The sequence below is a fragment of the Labrus bergylta genome, chromosome 9, assembly GCF_963930695.1.
Source record: "Labrus bergylta chromosome 9, fLabBer1.1, whole genome shotgun sequence".
Lineage (NCBI taxonomy): Eukaryota > Metazoa > Chordata > Actinopteri > Labriformes > Labridae > Labrus > Labrus bergylta.
Genome location: NC_089203.1, coordinates 23,124,770 through 23,144,969, shown reverse-complemented (window position 1 = coordinate 23,144,969; position 20,200 = coordinate 23,124,770). Strand labels below are relative to the sequence as shown.

The following is a 20,200-nucleotide window of genomic DNA, read 5'->3' as shown; positions in this document are numbered from 1 at the left end:
TTGTGTAATCTTGTCCATTCTCCCTACCATTTGTTTCATGCCTCTGTTCAGTAATGAGCTGAACACGGTTCCAGTAAAGCTGCAATGGGAGCCCTAACATAACATTTCACTACAGGATATCATCCTCGCTGTCAGACCTCTGTATCATGACTTCACCTGTACATGCAAATCAAGAACCGACTGCTGAAATGTAATTGCCGTTCTGCAAATATCTCATTGTTGTGCTTTGGCGTACATACTCATAAACTCCCTCAGTGGAATATCTGCTCAGAGACGGACGGGGATATTACTCACCACGGCGTTACTGTTCGCAAATAAAACCAAAGCGTAATAAAAGAGATCCTTTAAAAATTCATGTGAGCCGAAAAAGCATAGAGGCTAAGCACTGTGGGTGGTGAAGTATGTGTAGTGTGTGTGTGTGTGTGTGTGTGTGTATGTGTTTGATGGCGAAGTATGAAGCTTTATTTTAAATTATTCTGGTCATTAAGCTGAATCCGCGCCTGTGTGTCACAGCTCTCTGCACCTGACTGAGTGTTACATTGTGTATGTGGGTATTTTATTCATTTATGGCTATGTACAGTGTTTTTATTACTCAAGTGTGTGTGTGTGTGTGTGTGTGTGTGTGTGTGTGTGTGTGTGTGTGTGTGTGTGTGTGTGTGTGTGTATGCATGGCTTGGTATAGATAAATGTGTTTGTGAGAGCACATGTTTGTGTGTACTTGAGTGTACATCTACATTCATGCCTTTTCTGTCTGTCATTTATACCCGGGTGAGTGGGAATGCAAGTTTCAGCCTGGTTACAATGTAGACCAGTTTGGAGTAGGTGTCACATTTAAGTCACAGCACACGCTCACAAATTTGGTTGCAGAAAACAGTGAAAGCAAATGGAGAGACTCATGGAGAAGCTGTACTTAAAGTGATTTACATTGTTCTAACATACATTAAACAATTAATTGGAATGACTAACAAAGAGTTAAAGGTCCCATATTATGCTTTTTCTGGTTTTATATGCTCTTTAGTGTGTTTTCCAAGTGTCCTGTGCATGTTTATTCACATCTATGTGCAAAAATTCAAAGTCCGCGGAAACACGGCTTCTCCTACCTCCTCCTGTTAGCTGTAGCATTAGCCGCATGTAACGCTCGGTTCTAGCCCCCCTCGAAAACAATTTGTCAGTCCGACGTCATTGTCAGTGTGAGATCACTGATCTAAGCCCATTGGCTCGTTGTGGCAAGTCCTGCAGCTCATGTTGAAATTTCCGAGACGCGTGCTGAGCAACTGACCCATAACGACAGAGCAGATCGGCAGACCAATCAGAACAGACTTGGCCCACGTGGGGTCTAACAGCGGGGGCTCAGAAGAGCGTAGCTGACGGCCTCAGAGCGTAGAGGGAGCATGGAGGAGCAATACATGAAAACAGACACTTTTTTTGGACTTTAGCTATTGTGAACGTACAAAAGTAGGTACATAGATTAAATATACCAACCCCAAAAAAGGGCAGAATATGGGCTCTTTAATACTAACACAGCCATAGTGCAGTTCCCTGTCAGTATGTAGTTGTTTGGCTTCACGATAGACCACGTCTTGTATTGCTGCGTTTTATATCCTTGCCTCATGCTGGGCAGAACGTTGGTCCTTATTAAACAAAAACAATCTGACAAATCGCGGTATTCAAGGTCCTGGACGTGACTGCAAAGAACAAAATTGTATACGTCAAGAGAGTTGATTGCCTTGAGTCTTTCATTCGTATAGATGCTGGATTTCTACACAAGGTACTCCAAGATGCTGCCGTAACTTTGGCCTTTAAGTTAGGACCTTGACCCACTGACCCAACAGTTAGTATGGGTCAGGAAGCCTCAGCCTGCTGCCAAACAATTGATATAATTAGAGGTACCCAGACTTTCTTATTTGAATGGACCGCAAACTATAGGTACTTAACCTTATGTAAATGTTTGGAATCTGCCCACAAAACATGTCATCACTATACGATTACCAAAATGGTCTATAGGCATGGATTTGTGTGTGCATTTCTTTGTGTGGACAGGATAGTATATTGATGTATTGCAGAGTGTATCTAACTTTGTACCTGCGTAGAGTATATGTGCATCAGTTGCTGTCTTTGTTGATGTGTGAGTGAATACCTGCTCTATTGTATGTGTTCTCTTGAGTGTGTGTATCTTTACAAGGACAAGTTTAAGTGTACAGTATGCAGACTGTTCTCATTCACTGTTCCAAGTCATGCCCACCAGACTTAATGCGCTATAATGCCAATGTAAACCTACATAATCCCCTCCTCACTCTGCATGTCTTCCAGAAGCATGAGGTACCCTTTAGCATCCTCATGAGCAGCACTGGGCTTCCATCTAAAGCATGGCTCACTGAAAAGATTTTTTAGAATCTTACTAGATGTTGAAAATGTGAGAGACCCCACACACAAGAAAGATGAAACAGTTTTGCTCCTATAGTGTGTGGAGAGCAACAATATGACCAGATTGGACCACTCTTTAAATCTGACAACATAATCTTTAGAGCCATCAAAATATCGTGACTTTGATTCGAAAGTGGGGAATCTAACCCAAAATAGGTCTGATTTTATTGTGGTGTGTACCCACCTTCACAAATGTTAAACCCATCTGAGGCAGCATTAGACCATCAATCCATCCGGGTCGTGAAAAGCCATTTGGCAGTTAGATGATGGATAAAGTCCGCTTGGATTAAAGGTCTATACCAATAGATGAGTCAAACAAACAATGCAGGTCAGGAGATCAGGATTCAAATCAGGGGAGCAACTACAAATCAATGTTGGGTAATTATTGCACGTTGTTATGACTGTTGCCAAAATGTGATTTTATTGGTTTATGTTTGCCACCTTGAGTTGGATGTTTCATATCTGCCTAGAGTGGTTCGCGCCAGTCTTGGGAAATGAAGGCAGACTGATTTCCAGCTCTGCAGCTGATAGGCAGTGTTGGCGCTCTATCGCCCTACATAAACGGCACAATGATGTATGCCCCATGTCACAATCATGTAAAGGCTGATTTGGACAATTCTCATATTTCTGAGACAACAACTGACAAAAAGAAGATAATATAAGGTATGAGGCATACACACGTTATAAGGCTCCTTCTGGACTCCACACTTCAAGGTTTTATTACCCTACTTGAAAGTCGATCTAATCTCCTCCCTCTAATCATTTCCTGCAGGGGAAACATATTCCTCTATTTTCCAACACAAAGCTCTTTGCATTTAAACATTTTGAGCTCATTTGCCAACAATTCATGAAACCAGGCTGACCTCACTTGGTCTTTCACTTAACTTTATCTGCTTCCGTCCATCACTCTATTCCTCTCTAGCCTCCCAAAGTATTCCATTATTGAACGATTCACCTCTAGCACCTCTCCTCTCCTGCTGTCTCTTGCACTAAATCTAGTTTCGGACTTTATTGTCCTTGAAATTAGGTTTGCAGCAGAACCTGCCACACAGTACATACAATAAACAAAATCTACCGGAACATATGAGTCGCTCACATTCAAGATGAACCGTGGAACGAGTGGAAGATTGACTGACTGACCAGGGAGTCTGACGGCCTTTGCCTTCTATTTCCATTTATCTTGGTTCCCAGTTGTCTGTCTCTCTTCCCCTTTATAACTCTTCTGATCTGTAACTGTTTGCTAACTTTAAAAGTTCCCCAAACAAACATACAAAGACAACTACCAATGTGTATCCTCTGGTGCTGTAAGTTCAGGATTCCTATTGTAAGAAATGCTTTGATTTAGTAAAATTTGAATGCCCATATTCCTTATTTATCTGAAGAGTAATAATACAACAACAATAAAGTATTTTCTGCACTTTTTCTTGTGCTTGATTCCAAAGACATGCATAAATGGGTTCACTCTGGTGGCTCTAAAATCAAAGGCCTGGTCATATTGGGTCACAAACTTGAATCCTAGGTACAACAAGTGTGAAAAGATTCCTCCATACCTTTCACCAACCAAAAAAGTTTTGTCCTCAGGCAGAAGAAAACATGACAGAACAAAGAGACAGAAAAACTCAGCTTCATAGACTTACTGACAATAATTTTTTCAGGTGAACATTCACGATTCACTGAAAACAACTCTGCGACCCACCAGTTGAGAGCCCCTGCTCTGCAAGTTATGAAATCTCTACTGTGTTACCTTGTCGTATTTCTGATTAAAAAAAATTCTGAGTTGGTCATCTGACGCTGATAATTGACAACAGGATTACAAGTCTGACATAAACCTTGTTTGTTGTGTTGGTAATTTGGACACTTGCCTGCTTAAATTCACCATTAATTTTGTTTTTTTATGAAGTCAGACCATTGGTGCTAGGTTTAGATTTTTTAAACCAATTTGTAGTTCACTGAGAAACACTTTATGCCATTGATGAGTTTAAATTTACCGTTGGAAACACATTTCCAGAGTAGACCCATGGTTTGAAAAATGTCAAAGTTAAGTGAAGCTCCACTAAATGGTCCTGCATTTCATTAGAAGAAACATGAGCACAAAAAAGAAATGAGCATAGCTTTGAAGGTTTGATGATGTTGCTGGAACTGTCCAATGATCGGCAACTTTTTGTCCCTTTCCCTTTTTGTGTTTCTGTGACCTTTCACCCTGTGTACTCTATTCAGAAAGCCTCGTTTTTATTGAGAAGTTTTAATGGATTCTCACAATTTCCCGCAAGAATCAAAATGAAAGGAGTCTCCTTTTATGAGCGACCCACTGCTTTTTATCACTTTCGAACTCCATTTTGCACTCCTCGCTCTTTGTTTCTTCTCCCCTTTCTCCAATCTAAATTAGAAAAAGTCCCTTAGATTACGAAGTGTGATTGATGATATGAGGTGAGTAAAAACAAAAGTGAGAAAAGGAATAAACTTGCAGCAGAAATGAAACTTAATGAAGAACACACTCACACACACACACACACACACACACACACCAACACACACACCCAACCGCACACACACACACACACACACACACACACACACACACACACAGTGGAGACAGGAAATAAGCAGTCATTGTTCTTCTTGTACGGCTTAATGTGACGACGATGAAGATGGCTGCTGCGTTCATCGTCTCTGCGCTTCTCATCTGCAGTTCCTTCACCTCCTGCACAGAAACACCAGGTACACCTCTACTCCTCCTCTACACCTCCTCAGAGGTGTCAAGTAACAAATCCTTCGTTACCTTACTTCAGTAGAAATTTTGGGTATCTATACTTTACTGGAGTAATTATTTTTCAGCTGACATTTTACTTCTACTCCTTACATTTTCACACAATTATCTGTACTTTCTACTTCTTACATTTTCAAAATAGCCGCGTTACTCCTATTTCATTTCGGCTTGTTTTCATACCGGCTTCCAAAAAAAAAAAATCTGTGGTTGGATGAGAAGTATAAACATATACAGTACCATTCTGACTCCCTATTGGTTTGTATGCAATCCATCGCACCTGCACATGACACAAATCACGTCACACTCCAGCAAGGAAACAGAATGAAAACAGTGAATACTTTTGACACCTCCTCTACATCTCTTCCACACCTCCTCTACACCTCCTCTACATCTCCTCTACATCTCCTCTACATCTCCTCTACATCTCCTCTACATCTCCTCTACACCTCCTTCTAGATTTCCAGCTTATATTCTGTTGGCATGGACACACTTCTGATTGGCCGGAAAGAAGACGTCACCTTGACTTCTAAATGTCATGTACATTTCTTCAGCCTGAGTGCAATTTTTTTTTTTTCAGCTCTCCTCATACACTGGGCTCCTCTCCACCTATAGATCTGTTGCTATAGGAGAGGCCTACAGTCTGTGTCACAGAGTTACCCTCTGATGGTCGGCAGATTTGAACATGAACACTGGGATCAAACACACAGGCTCTAGAAATGTAATCAATCAAATCTTTACCAATATATACTGTATGTGTATATATATATATATATATATGTTTGTGGCTTTGTAAGGACTGTTTGTGATTGCAGCTCAAACCAAAATAATTTATTTTCATGTTGAGACTAAGAGCCGAGCGTGCAGGAGCAGGAAGTTTTTGTGGTCACGGCAGTCTGAAACTGGGTTAACAAACAGGAAGCAACGCACAAAAAACACAGAACAACCAGTACAGCAGTCACACACACATTTAGTACATATTTTCTTTAAATTGTGTCAACCATCTAAGAGTAATTCTTCTTTTAGGTTTGTGAAGCTGTAATACGTATGTGTAAGAGACCTCATAGCAGCAGAGTTATATTTGGATTGAAGTGTCTGTTGTGAGCTGAGAAGGAAATGTGACTCTGAGACTGAAGAAATGTATATGTCTGATATTTACGAGTCAAGGAGATGTCTTCTTTCCAGCCAGGGAATTTGTAGGATGTACCTTCTAGCAGAATATAAGCAACACTGTGAAGATGAAGACTTTGCAAATGATTGCCAGCGATTGTGAGATCTTGGTCAGCATGGGTCAGCGATGGTCTGCACTTTGTCAGCCATGTGTGTTGTGTTTCTATGTTGTCTGACCATGGCTGAATAAATCCTGAGAGCCTGCTGAGTAAAGAGTCCATCAGTATTTACTCATCCATTCACACACATTCACACACTGTGAGTAATATAGTGTAATTATAGATTAAATATAGTCATATATCAATATATATTGATATATGTCTTTATATAGATATATATAAAGTCAATATAGTCATATAGATTCAATATCTCAGCAGGTCAGAGCAGCAGAACAAAGCTGTTCCGAGTCTCTGATTGAGAAATCCTATAAATGTTTGGTGACGAGTCTAAAGCCTCAGAGGTGTGAAGACGAGTCTATGTAACAACACCACAGGTAAGTGAACCCAAAAGCACGACTCACGACGCAGTCTTTGATGGGGGGGAAAAAAACAGTCGTTATTCTTGAAGAAGATACAATCCAAAAAAGTGATCAAAGGCGGATCAAAAGGCTTGAACGCTTCTCACAAGGGTCGAAGACGAACTGGCACAGAAGGAAGGGAAGCCACAGACTAAATAGTAGGGTGAGGGGGAAGACAATGAGATGCAGCTGGGAACAATCAGGGCGGGGCAGACAATCACACAGGTGGGAAACACATGAGGGCAGGAAGTGACGGATCTGAAACGAGAGGAGAAGTTAGTGACCCAAAACAGAAAATAAAACAAGATAGAAATAAAAACAACCTAAGACCCTGAGCTGGACATGACAGTCTGCACACATCCGTCCAACACTTCCTGTAAAAACACATGAAATGTGGTCGTGTGTTTGCAGAGTGTTCACTGAGCATGCGTGTGTGTGATTTTATGTACTTTTTTGTTGTTTAATTTGAGCGCTGACTGTAAAAATTTGTGTCTTTAGATTTTACTATATATCAGTCAGTAACAGATCTATATATCAGTCTGTAACAGATATATATCGGCTTGTTACAGATATATATCAGTCAGTAACAGATCTATATATCAGTCTGTAACAGATATATATCGGCTTGTTACAGATATATATCAGTCTGTAACAGATATATATCGGCTTGTTACAGATATATATCAGTCTGTAACAGATATATATCGGCTTGTTACAGATATATATCAGTCTGTAACAGATATATATCAGCCTGTAACAGATATATATATATATCAGTCTGTAACAGATATATATCGGCTTGTTACAGATATATATCAGTCTGTAACAGATATATATCAGTCTGTAACAGATATTTATCAGTCTGTAACAGATATATATCAGTCTGTAACAGATATATATCAGCCTGTAACAGATATATATATATATATATCAGTCTGTAACAGATATATATCAGTCTGTAACATATATATATATATATATCAGTCTGTAACAGATATATATCGGCTTGTTACAGATATATATCAGTCTGTAACAGATATATATCAGTCTGTAACAGATATTTATCAGTCTGTAACAGATATATATCAGTCTGTAACAGATATATATTGGCTTGTTACAGATATATCAGTCTGTAACAGATATATATCAGTCTGTAACAGATATATATTGGCTTGTTACAGATATATCAGTCTGTAACAGATATATATCAGTCTGTAACAGATATATATCAGCCTGTAACAGATATATATCAGTCTGTAACAGATATATATCGGCTTGTTACAGATATATCAGTCTGTAACAGATATATTTTGGCCTACAGACATCAGTCTGTAACAGCCTATAACTTATCCTGGTTTTGATCAGGTTTTTAAAGTATCCTGGTTCTGTGTTTCTTTATGATAACATCATATCTTGATTTCACACACCACAATAAGCCCGTATCCTGGTTTAGAAGAACCTGGTTTAGCTACCTGGAGAACTCTAAAAGAAGACAGGACACTGTGTCATGTTAACGCCTGACCTGGGTTTTTCAGAATAAATGTTGTTAATTTTTATGTAGAACTCAGATTATCGAGAAAAAAGGTTTAAATTCAAACAGTGACTCACAGAGAAATCGTCAGTTCTTTATCTCTCATAATAAAATTAGAAGAGCAACTTTAGACATGAAGCCCTATTACTTTAGTCAATGTTTGATTTTTAAAATATATATTTATGAACCCTCCTGTTTGTATTCTACCAAACTGCAGCCTGTAGGGGTCACTGATGAGTCTTTATCACCATTTGTATAAAATGATGGATGACTCCACAGCTCCCTTAAAGTGAAGCTAGAACATTTAGAGCTCCCCCTGCTGAATGGCTGCAGTATAGCTCATAAGCTCCACCTCCTCCATGTTAACATATGGGACTAGGGTCCAAGTATAAAGTTTAAATACACTTCAGATACATGTTTCTCTGACGTCTCCACAGTCTGTTCTTATCATGTTGAGCTATGTCTCAGTGTTCATGTTTCTGAGAAGTTTAGTTTCAATTATTATTGATGATATAAAAAAGGAGTATGACATCATGATTGACAGCTGTGTTGACCAATGAGGCTCCTGTGTTTCTGTGAGTATTGGATTATCAGAGTTGAGTAGGAATGTCTAGAGGAAACGTAACAAACACTCTCTGTGTCCACAGATGCTGATTGTGAACAGTTTGCTCCAGCAGGGGGCGACTTCACGGTGCACCTTCCGGTCAAACTGGACGCCACGGACAGATTAATGTGGAAACGTAACGGTGAAAACATATTCAGAAGACATGGAGAGTTGATGATCTTAGGGAAGGTTGAGGACGTCTCTGAGGACGGATCTCTGAGGCTGAGGCAGGTGACAAAGAAAATGGAGGGGAGTTACGAGGCCGAGGTCTACACTCGAGACGGGATATCACGCGGGACGTTCCAAAACGTTCTGTGTGTGCAAGGTAACTACACAAACGCCTCTCCCTAAAGCCTGGCTCACACTGCGGGATAATTGGGCTGATTTGAGCTCTGATTCTTCCTTCCCGACAATCGCAGGGTTGCTCCCGACTCCAGGCTGCTCGGACCCGATTATCTGCTCAGATTATCTTGTAGTGTGAGCGGTACAAAGATCCAATCTTAACGTCCCCGATCTGCCTGGCGATCGTTGGGGACGCCCTGATTTATTTCAAACATGTTTGATATTTAGAATTTCAAATCTTGGCGTTAACTTCAGGAAAAGGGTCCGGCAGAAGTTGTGTGTGACTACAATATAATCACAGGAGACAAGAGAGGACTGTAGTCATGGCAACCAGCGGCAGGACGCAACCCGGCTTTTTTTTTTTACTTTTACAAACACATAAAGTTCAACTACCTTTACCAATGCGATGTAGCGTGTTTCCTTTGTGTTTATCAATATTTATATGCACTTATACATGTGTTTTAACCATACAAAACTGTATAAACAGAAGAAAAGAATGAGACAGGCAACTGTGCTTCTTTTCAGTTCAGCTTCACTCGGTAGAATGAGGAAGAAACGAGAGTCCCATAACAAAGAGAGTCCATGCATGGGAGAAGCCCAGCGCCACACTGCCTCCTGCTGTCGACACTAAAGTGTACTGTTATCTGGCTATTATAGCACATATTAGTGATGATCTTTCCTGGTAATATTATTCCAAAAAAAAAAAAACATTGACACATTACATAAAATGTGACGACACATTTTGTGGGCGTCACATTATGTTACAAAAAGTAGGTAAAAGACCGTACTCATTGTCTTTTAACATTACAAAAGAGCAGGTAAAAGACTTTACTTATTGTTATGTTACAAAACGCAGGTAAAAGACATATATATATATATATATATATATATCGGTCTGTAACAGATAACTATTTCTTCAGCGAAATGTTCAGTTCTTTATCTCTCAATAAAATTAGAAGAGCAACTTTAGACATGAAGCCCTACTAATGTATGATTACTTTAGTCAATGTTTGATTTTTAAAATATATATTTATGAACCCTCCTGTTTGTATTCCACAACACTGCAGCCTGTAGGGGTCACTGATGAGTCTTTATCACCATCTGTATAAAATGATGGACGACTCCACAGCTCCCTTAAAGTGAAGCTAGAACATTTAGAGCTCCCCCTGCTGAATGGCTGCAGTATAGCTCATAAGCTCCGCCTCCTCCATGTTAACATATGGGACTAGGGTCAAAGTATAAAGTTTAAATACACTTCAGATACATGTTTCTCTGACGTCTCCACAGTCTGTTCTTATCATGTTGAGCTATGTCTCAGTGTTCATGTTTCTGAGAAGTTTAGTTTCAATTATTATTGATGATATAAAAAAGGAGTATGACATCATGATTGACAGCTGTGTTGACCAATGAGGCTCCTGTGTTTCTGTGAGTATTGGATTATCAGAGTTGAGCAGGAATGTCTCGAGGAAACGTAACAAACACTCTCTGTGTCCACAGATGCTGATTGTGAACAGTTTGCTCCAGCAGGGGGCGACTTCACGTTGCACCTTCCAGTCAAACTGGACGCCACGGACAGATTAATGTGGAAACGTAACGGTGAAAACATACTTAGAAGCCATGGAGAGTTGATAATCTTAGGGAAGGTTGAGGACGTCTCTGAGGATGGATCTCTGAGGCTGAGGCAGGTGACAAAGGAAATGGAGGGGACTTACGAGGCCGAGGTCTACACTCAAGACGGGAAATCACGCGGGACGTTCCAAAACGTCCTGTGTGTGCAAGGTAACTAAACAGACGCCTCTCCCTAAAGCCTGGCTCAAACTGCGGGATAATTGGGCCGATTTGAGCTCTGATTCTTCCTTCCCGACAATCGCAGGGTCGCTCCCGACTCCAGGCTGCTCGGACCCGATTATCTGCTCAGATTATCTTGTAATGTGAGCGGTACAAAGATCCAATCTTAACGTCCCCGATCTGCCTGGCGATCGCCGGGGACGCCCTGATTTATTTCAAACATGTTTGATATTTAGAATTTCAAATCTTGACGTTAACTTCAGGAAAAGGGTCCGGCAGAAGTTGTGTGTGACTACAATATAATCACAAGAGACAAGGGAGGACTGTAGTCATGGCGACCAGCGGCAGGACGCAACCCGGCTTTTTTTTTAACTTTTACAAACACATAAAGTTCAACTACCTTTACCAATGCGATGTAGTGTGTTTCCTTTGTGTTTATCAATATTCATATGCACTTATACATGTGTTTTAACCATACAAAACTGTATAAACAGAAGAAAAGAATGAGACAGGCAACTGTGCTTCTTTTCAGTTCAGCTTCACTCGGTAGAATGAGGAAGAAACGAGAGTCCCATAACAAAGAGAGTCCATGCATGGGAGAAGCCCAGCGCCACACTGCCTCCTGCTGGTGACGCTAAAGTGTACTGTTATCTGGCTATTATAGCACATATTAGTGATGATCTTTCCTGGTAATATTATTCCAAAAAAAAAAAAAACATAGACACATTACATAAAATGTGACGACACATTTTGTGGGCGTCACATTATGTTACAAAAAGTAGGTAAAAGACCATACTCATTTTCTTTTAACATTACAAAAGAGCAGGTAAAAGACTTTACTTATTGTTATGTTACAAAAAGCAGGTAAAAGACACATATATATATATATATCTGTTACCAAAGAGGTAACAGGTATATTTTAGCCTGTAACAGATATATATATATCTATATATATAGATATATATATATATCGGTCTGTAACAGATAACTATTTCTTCAGAGAAATGTTTAGTTCTTTATCTCTCAATAAAATTAGAAGAGCAACTTTAGACATGAAGCCCTACTAATGTATGATTACTTTAGTCAATGTTTGATTTTTAAAATATATATTTATGAACCCTCCTGTTTGTATTCCACAACACTGCAGCCCGTAGGGGTCACTGATGAGTCTTTATCACCATCTGTATAAAATGATGGACGACTCCACAGCTCCCTTAAAGTGAAGCTAGAACATTTAGAGCTCCCCCTGCTGAATGGCTGCAGTATAGCTCATAAGCTCCACCTCCTCCATGTTAACATATGGGACTAGGGTCAAAGTATAAAGTTTAAATACACTTCAGATACATGTTTCTCTGACGTCTCCACAGTCTGTTCTTATCATGTTGAGCTATGTCTCAGTGTTCATGTTTCTGAGAAGTTTAGTTTCAATTATTATTGATGATATAAAAAAGGAGTATGACATCATGATTGACAGCTGTGTTGACCAATGAGGCTCCTGTGTTTCTGTGAGTATTGGATTATCAGAGTTGAGCAGGAATGTCTCGAGGAAACGTAACAAACACTCTCTGTGTCCACAGATGCTGATTGTGAACAGTTTGCTCCAGCAGGGGGCGACTTCACGTTGCACCTTCCAGTCAAACTGGATGCCACGGACAGATTAATGTGGAAACGTAACGGTGAAAACATACTTAGAAGCCATGGAGAGTTGATGATCTTAGGGAAGGTTGAGGACGTCTCTGAGGATGGATCTCTGAGGCTGAGGCAGGTGACAAAGAAAATGGAGGGGACTTACGAGGCCGAGGTCTACACTCGAGACGGGATATCACGCGGGACGTTCCAAAACGTCCTGTGTGTGCAAGGTAACTACACAAACGCCTCTCCCTAAAGCCTGGCTCACACTGCGGGATAATTGGGCCGATTTGAGCTCCGATTCTTCCTTCCCGACAATCGCAGGGTCGCTCCCGACTCCAGGCTGCTCGGACCCGATTATCTGCTCAGATTATCTTGTAGTGTGAGCGGTACAAAGATCCAATCTTAACGTTTATTTTAAACATGTTTGATATTTAGAATTTAAAATCTTGACATTAACGTCAGGAAAAGGGTCCGTCAGAAGTTGTGTGTGACTACAATATAATCACGAGAGACAAGGGAGGACTGTAGTCATGGCGACCAGCGGCAGGACGCAACCCGACATTTTTTTGTTTGTTTTTTACTTTTACAAACACATAAAGTTCAACTACCTTTGCCAATGCGATGTAGCGTGTTTCCTTTGTGTTTATCAATATTTATATGCACTTATACATGTGTTTTAACCATACAAAACTGTATAAACAGAAGAAAAGAATGAGACAGGCAACTGTGCTTCTTTTCAGTTCAGCTTCACTCGGTAGAATGAAGAAGAAACGAGAGTCCCATAACAAAAAGAGTCCATACATGGGAGAAGCCCAGCGCCACACTGCCTCCTGCTGTCGACACTAAAGTGTGAGTAGGAATGTCTCGAGGAAACGTAACAAACACTCTCTGTGTCCACAGATGCTGATTGTGAACAGTTTGCTCCAGCAGGGGGCGACTTCACGGTGCACCTTCCAGCCAAACTGGACGCCACGGACAGATTAATGTGGAAACGTAACGGTGAAAACATATTCAGAAGACATGGAGAGTTGATGATCTTAGGGAAGGTTGAGGACGTCTCTGAGGATGGATCTCTGAGGCTGAGGCAGGTGACAAAGAAAATGGAGGGGACTTACGAGGCCGAGGTCTACACTCGAGACGGGATATCACGCGGGACGTTCCAAAACGTCCTGTGTGTGCAAGGTAACTACACAAACGCCTCTCCCTAAAGCCTGGCTCACACTGCGGGATAATTGGGCCGATTTGAGCTCTGATTCTTCCTTCCCGACAATCGCAGGGTCGCTCCCGACTCCAGGCTGCTCGGACCCGATTATCTGCTCAGATTATCTTGTAGTGTGAGCGGTACAAAGATCCAATCTTAACGTCCCTGATCTGTCTGGCGATCGCCGGGGACGCCCTGATTTATTTCAAACATGTTTGATATTTAGAATTTCAAATCTTGACGTTAACTTCAGGAAAAGGGTCCGGCAGAAGTTGTGTGTGACTACATTATAATCACAAGAGACAAGGGAGGACTGTAGTCATGGCGACCAGCGGCAGGACGCAACCCGGCTTTTTTTTTTACTTTTACAAACACATAAAGTTCAGCTACCTTTACCAATGCGATGTAGCGTGTTTCCTTTGTGTTTATCAATATTTATATGCACTTATACATGTGTTTTAACCATACAAAACTGTATAAACAGAAGAAAAGAATGAGACAGGCAACTGTGCTTCTTTTCAGTTCAGCTTCACTCGGTAGAATGAGGAAGAAACGAGAGTCCCATAACAAAGAGAGTCCATGCATGGGAGAAGCCCAGCGCCACACTGCCTCCTGCTGGTGACGCTAAAGTGTACCGTTATCTGGGTATTATAGATGAGATGAGATGAGATTCAACTTTATTGTCATTACACATATACAAGTATAGAGTAACGAAATGAGGTACATATTAGTGTAATATATAGAGTAGTATAGAGTAATATAGCACATATTAGTGATGATCTTTCCTGGTAATATTATTCCAAAAAAAAAAAAACATAGACACATTACATAAAATGTGATGACACATTTTGTGGGCGTCACATTATGTTACAAAAAGTAGGTAAAAGACCATACTCATTGTCTTTTAACATTACAATAGAGCAGGGAAAAAACTTTACTCATTGTTATGTTAGAAAAAGCAGGTAAAAGACATATATATATATATATATATATATATATATCTGTTACCAAAGAGGTAACAGATATAATTTAGCCTGTAACAGATATATATATATATATATCGGTCTGTAACAGATAACTATTTCTTCAGAGAAATGTTTAGTTCTTTATCTCTCAATAAAATTAGAAGAGCAACTTTAGACATGAAGCCCTACTAATGTATGATTACTTTCGTCAATGTTTGATTTTTAAAATATATATTTATGAACCCTCCTGTTTGTATTCCATAACACTGCAACCTGTAGGGGTCGCTGATGAGTCTTTATCACCATCTGTATAAAATGATGGACGACTCCACAGCTCCCTTAAAGTGAAGCTAGAACATTTAGAGCTCCCCCTGCTGAATGGCTGCAGTATAGCTCATAAGCTCCACCTCCTCCATGTTAACATATGGGACTAGGGTCAATGTATAAAATTTAAATACACTTCAGATACATGTTTCTCTGACGTCTCCACAGTCTGTTCTTATCATGTTGAGCTATGTCTCAGTGTTCATGTTTCTGAGAAGTTTAGTTTCAATTATTATTGATGATATAAAAAAGGAGTATGACATCATGATTGACAGCTGTGTTGACCAATGAGGCTCCTGTGTTTCTGTGAGTATTGGATTATCAGAGTTGAGCAGGAATGTCTAGAGGAAACGTAACAAACACTCTCTGTGTCCACAGATGCTGATTGTGAACAGTTTGCTCCAGCAGGGGGCGACTTCACGTTGCACCTTCCAGCCAAACTGGATGCCACGGACAGATTAATGTGGAAACGTAACGGTGAAAACATATTTAGAAGACATAGACAGTTGATAATCTTAGGGAAGGTTGAGGACGTCTCTGAGGACGGATCTCTGAGGCTGAGGCAGGTGACAAAGGAAATGGAGGGGACTTACGAGGCCGAGGTCTACACTCAAGACGGGAAATCACGCGGGACGTTCCAAAACGTCCTGTGTGTGCAAGGTAACTACACAAACGCCTCTCCCTAAAGCCTGGCTCACACTGCGGGATAATTGGGCCGATTTGAGCTCCGATTCTTCCTTCCCGACAATCGCAGGGTCGCTCCCGACTCCAGGCTGCTCGGACCCGATTATCTGCTCAGATTATCTTGTAGTGTGAGCGGTACAAAGATCCAATCTTAACGTTTATTTTAAACATGTTTGATATTTAGAATTTAAAATCTTGACATTAACTTCAGGAAAAGGGTCCGTCAGAAGTTGTGTGTGACTACAATATAATCACAAGAGACAAGGGAGGACTGTAGTCATGGCGACCAGCGGCAGGACGCAACCCGACGTTTTTTTGTTTGTTTTTTACTTTTACAAACACATAAAGTTCAACTACCTTTACCAATGCGATGTAGTGTGTTTCCTTTGTGTTTATCAATATTCATATGCACTTATACATGTGTTTTAACCATACAAAACTGTATAAACAGAAGAAAAGAATGAGACAGGCAACTGTGCTTCTTTTCAGTTCAGCTTCACTCGGTAGAATGAGGAAGAAACGACAGTCCCATAACAAAGAGAGTCCATACATGGGAGAAGCCCAGCGCCACACTGCCTCCTGCTGGCAACACTAAAGTGTACTGTTATCTGGCTATTATAGCACATATTAGTGATGATCTTTCCTGGTAATATTATTCCAAAAAAAAAAAAAACATAGACACATTACATAAAATGTGACGACACATTTTGTGGGCGTCACATTATGTTACAAAAAGTAGGTAAAAGACCATACTCATTTTCTTTTAACATTAGAAAAGAGCAGGTAAAAAACTTTACTCATTGTTATGTTAGAAAAAGCAGGTAAAAGACATATATATATATATATATATCTGTTACCAAAGAGGTAACAGATATAATTTAGCCTGTAACAGATATATATATATATATATCGGTCTGTAACAGATAACTATTTCTTCAGAGAAATGTTCAGTTCTTTATCTCTCAATAAAATTAGAAGAGCAACTTTAGACATGAAGCCCTACTAATGTATGATTACGTTAGTCAATGTTTGATTTTTAAAATATATATTTATGAACCCTCCTGTTTGTATTCCACAACACTGCAGCCTGTAGGGGTCACTGATGAGTCTTTATCACCATCTGTATAAAATGATGGACGACTCCACAGCTCCCTTAAAGTGAAGCTAGAACATTTAGAGCTCCCCCTGCTGAATGGCTGCAGTATAGCTCATAAGCTCCGCCTCCTCCATGTTAACATATGGGACTAGGGTCAAAGTATAAAGTTTAAATACACTTCAGATACATGTTTCTCTGACGTCTCCACAGTCTGTTCTTATCATGTTGAGCTATGTCTCAGTGTTCATGTTTCTGAGAAGTTTAGTTTCAATTATTGTTGATGATATAAAAAAGGAGTATGACATCATGATTGACAGCTGTGTTGACCCATGAGGCTCCTGTGTTTCTGTGAGTATTGGATTATCAGAGTTGAGTAGGAATGTCTAGAGGAAACGTAACAAACACTCTCTGTGTCCACAGATGCTGATTGTGAACAGTTTGCTCCAGCAGGGGGCGACTTCACGGTGCTCCTTCCAGTCAAACTGGACGCCACGGACAGATTAATGTGGAAACGTAACGGTGAAAACATATTCAGAAGACATGGAGAGTTGATGATCTTAGGGAAGGTTGAGGACGTCTCTGAGGACGGATCTCTGAGGCTGAGGCAGGTGACAAAGAAAATGGAGGGGACTTACGAGGCCGAGGTCTACACTCGAGACGGGATATCACGCGGGACGTTCCAAAACGTCCTGTGTGTGCAAGGTAACTACACAAACGCCTCTCCCTAAAGCCTGGCTCACACTGCGGGATAATTGGGCCGATTTGAGCTCCGATTCTTCCTTCCCGACAATCGCAGGGTTGCTCCCGACTCCAGGCTGCTCGGACCCGATTATCTGCTCAGATTATCTTGTAGTGTGAGCGGTACAAAGATCCAATCTTAACGTCCCTGATCTGTCTGGCGATCGTCGGGGACGCCCTGATTTATTTCAAACATGTTTGATATTTAGAATTTCAAATCTTGACGTTAACTTCAGGAAAAAGGTCCGGCAGAAGTTGTGTGTGACTACATTATAATCACAAGAGACAAGGGAGGACTGTAGTCATGGCGACCAGCGGCAGGACGCAACCTGGCTTTTTTTTTTACTTTTACAAACACATAAAGTTCAACTACCTTTACCAATGCGATGTAGTGTGTTTCCTTTGTGTTTATCAATATTTATATGCACTTATACATGTGTTTTAACCATACAAAACTGTATAAACAGAAGAAAAGAATGAGACAGGCAACTGTGCTTCTTTTCAGTTCAGCTTCACTCGGTAGAATGAGGAAGAAACGACAGTCCCATAACAAAGAGAGTCCATACATGGGAGAAGCCCAGCGCCACACTGCCTCCTGCTGGCAACACTAAAGTGTACTGTTATCTGGCTATTATAGCACATATTAGTGATGATCTTTCCTGGTAATATTATTCCAAAAAAAAAAAAAAAAAAACATTGACACATTACATAAAATGTGATGACACATTTTGTGGGCGTCACATTATGTTACAAAAAGTAGGTAAAAGACCATACTCATTGTTATGTTATCAAAAGCAGGTAAAAGACCATACTCATTGTTATGTTATCAAAAGCAGGTAAAAGACCATACTCATTGTTATGTTACAAAAAGCAGGTAAAAGACCTTACTCATTGTTATGTTATCAAAAGCAGGTAAAAGACCATACTCATTGTTATGTTACAAAAAGCAGGTAAAAGACCTTACTCATTGTTATGTTATCAAAAGCAGGTAAAAGACCTTACTCATTGTTATGTTATCAAAAGCAGGTAAAAGACCTTACTCATTGTTATATTATAATAAAGCGGGTAAAAGACCTTACTCATTGTTATGTTACAAAAAGCAGGTAAAAGACCTTACTCATTGTTATGTTACAAAAAGCGGGTAAAAGACCTTACTCATTGTTATGTTACAAAAAGCAGGTAAAAGACCTTACTCATTGTTATGTTACAAAAAGCGGGTAAAAGACCTTACTCATTGTTATGTTACAAAAAGCAGGTAAAAGACCATACTCATTGTTATGTTACAAAAAGCAGGTAAAAGACCTTACTCATTGTTATATTATAATAAAGCGGGTAAAAGACCATACTCATTGTTATGTTACAAAAAGCGGGTAAAAGACCTTACTCATTCTTATGTTACAAAAAGCGGGTAAAAGACCTTACTCATTGTTATGTTACAAAAAGCGGGTAAAAGACCTTACTCATTGTTATGTTACAAAAAGCAGGTAAAAGACCATACTCATTGTTATGTTACAATAAAGCAGGTAAAAGACCTTACTCATTGTTTTGTTACAATAAAGCAGGTAAAAGACCTTACTCATTGTTATGTTACAACACAATGTTTTCTTTAGCTTTTATACTTTTATTTGTAGAAGACACAAAAACATAAAAGGTCCAAACCACTAACCCTCCGACAGGTGAAAGCATCGAGCTACAGGTGGCATAAGAACGGCCAAGAGCTGAAGTGCACAGTTGAGTCTGTGAAACTCTCAGCTGAAGCGGTGAAGGAGGAGAGAGTCACCTGCACCGTGTCTAACATCGTCAGCAACATGAGCAGCGAGGCCATCAGCCAGGACTGTATCAAGTCAGGTGAGCTCTGATCACACCTGTCCTATACCTTCATCTCACATGTCACTGAGCAAACCACTGGATGGATTCCCTCTCATTTCTGGTTCGGGTGAGTAAAAGTAAAAGTGAGAAAAGGAAGAAACTTGCAGCAGAAATTAAACTTAATGAAGAACACACTCACACACACACACACAGTGTGGAGATGGTTTAGGTTCTCTGTTATTGTAGATTTCAGGGGAAGTGTATCTGTGGATAAGAATCAAAATCATTTCAAACACCTCGACTCTCTCTGTGTTTACACTGTGACAAAACAGGAAGTGCTTTTCCATCCTCTCTAATAAAACCTTTCTGTAAGATGTCAGAGGAAACAAAGCAGCATGCACCACATCTCCATGGGTAGCAGAATTCAACGTAACACTGTCTCTTCTCTGTGAACCATGGGAGTTGACTCCTGATTAAAGTGATGATATTTACTCAAAGTGCTTTTTACACTGCAGGTCAAACCTAAACATTCACACACTGATGGTAGTGATCGCTATGTAGCATCATCTATCAGAAGTAACTAATCCCATTCATACACCACCACCGAAGCA

At 40.1% G+C, this 20,200-nt stretch overlaps 1 protein-coding gene across 1 annotated transcript; it reads left to right on the top strand.

Annotated features, from left to right (window-relative positions):
* Positions 1 to 5,035: 5,035 nt before the first annotated feature.
* On the top strand, positions 5,036 to 18,646 carry LOC109995858 (uncharacterized). Its single transcript, XM_065959100.1, has 7 exons — positions 5,036 to 5,142; positions 9,054 to 9,335; positions 10,850 to 11,131; positions 12,718 to 12,999; positions 13,673 to 13,954; positions 15,641 to 15,922; positions 17,463 to 18,646. The coding sequence occupies exons 1-7, from the start codon at positions 5,067 to 5,069 to the stop codon at positions 17,768 to 17,770; spliced, it is 1,794 nt and encodes a 597-aa protein (XP_065815172.1). The 5' UTR covers positions 5,036 to 5,066; the 3' UTR covers positions 17,771 to 18,646.
* Positions 18,647 to 20,200: the final 1,554 nt, after the last annotated feature.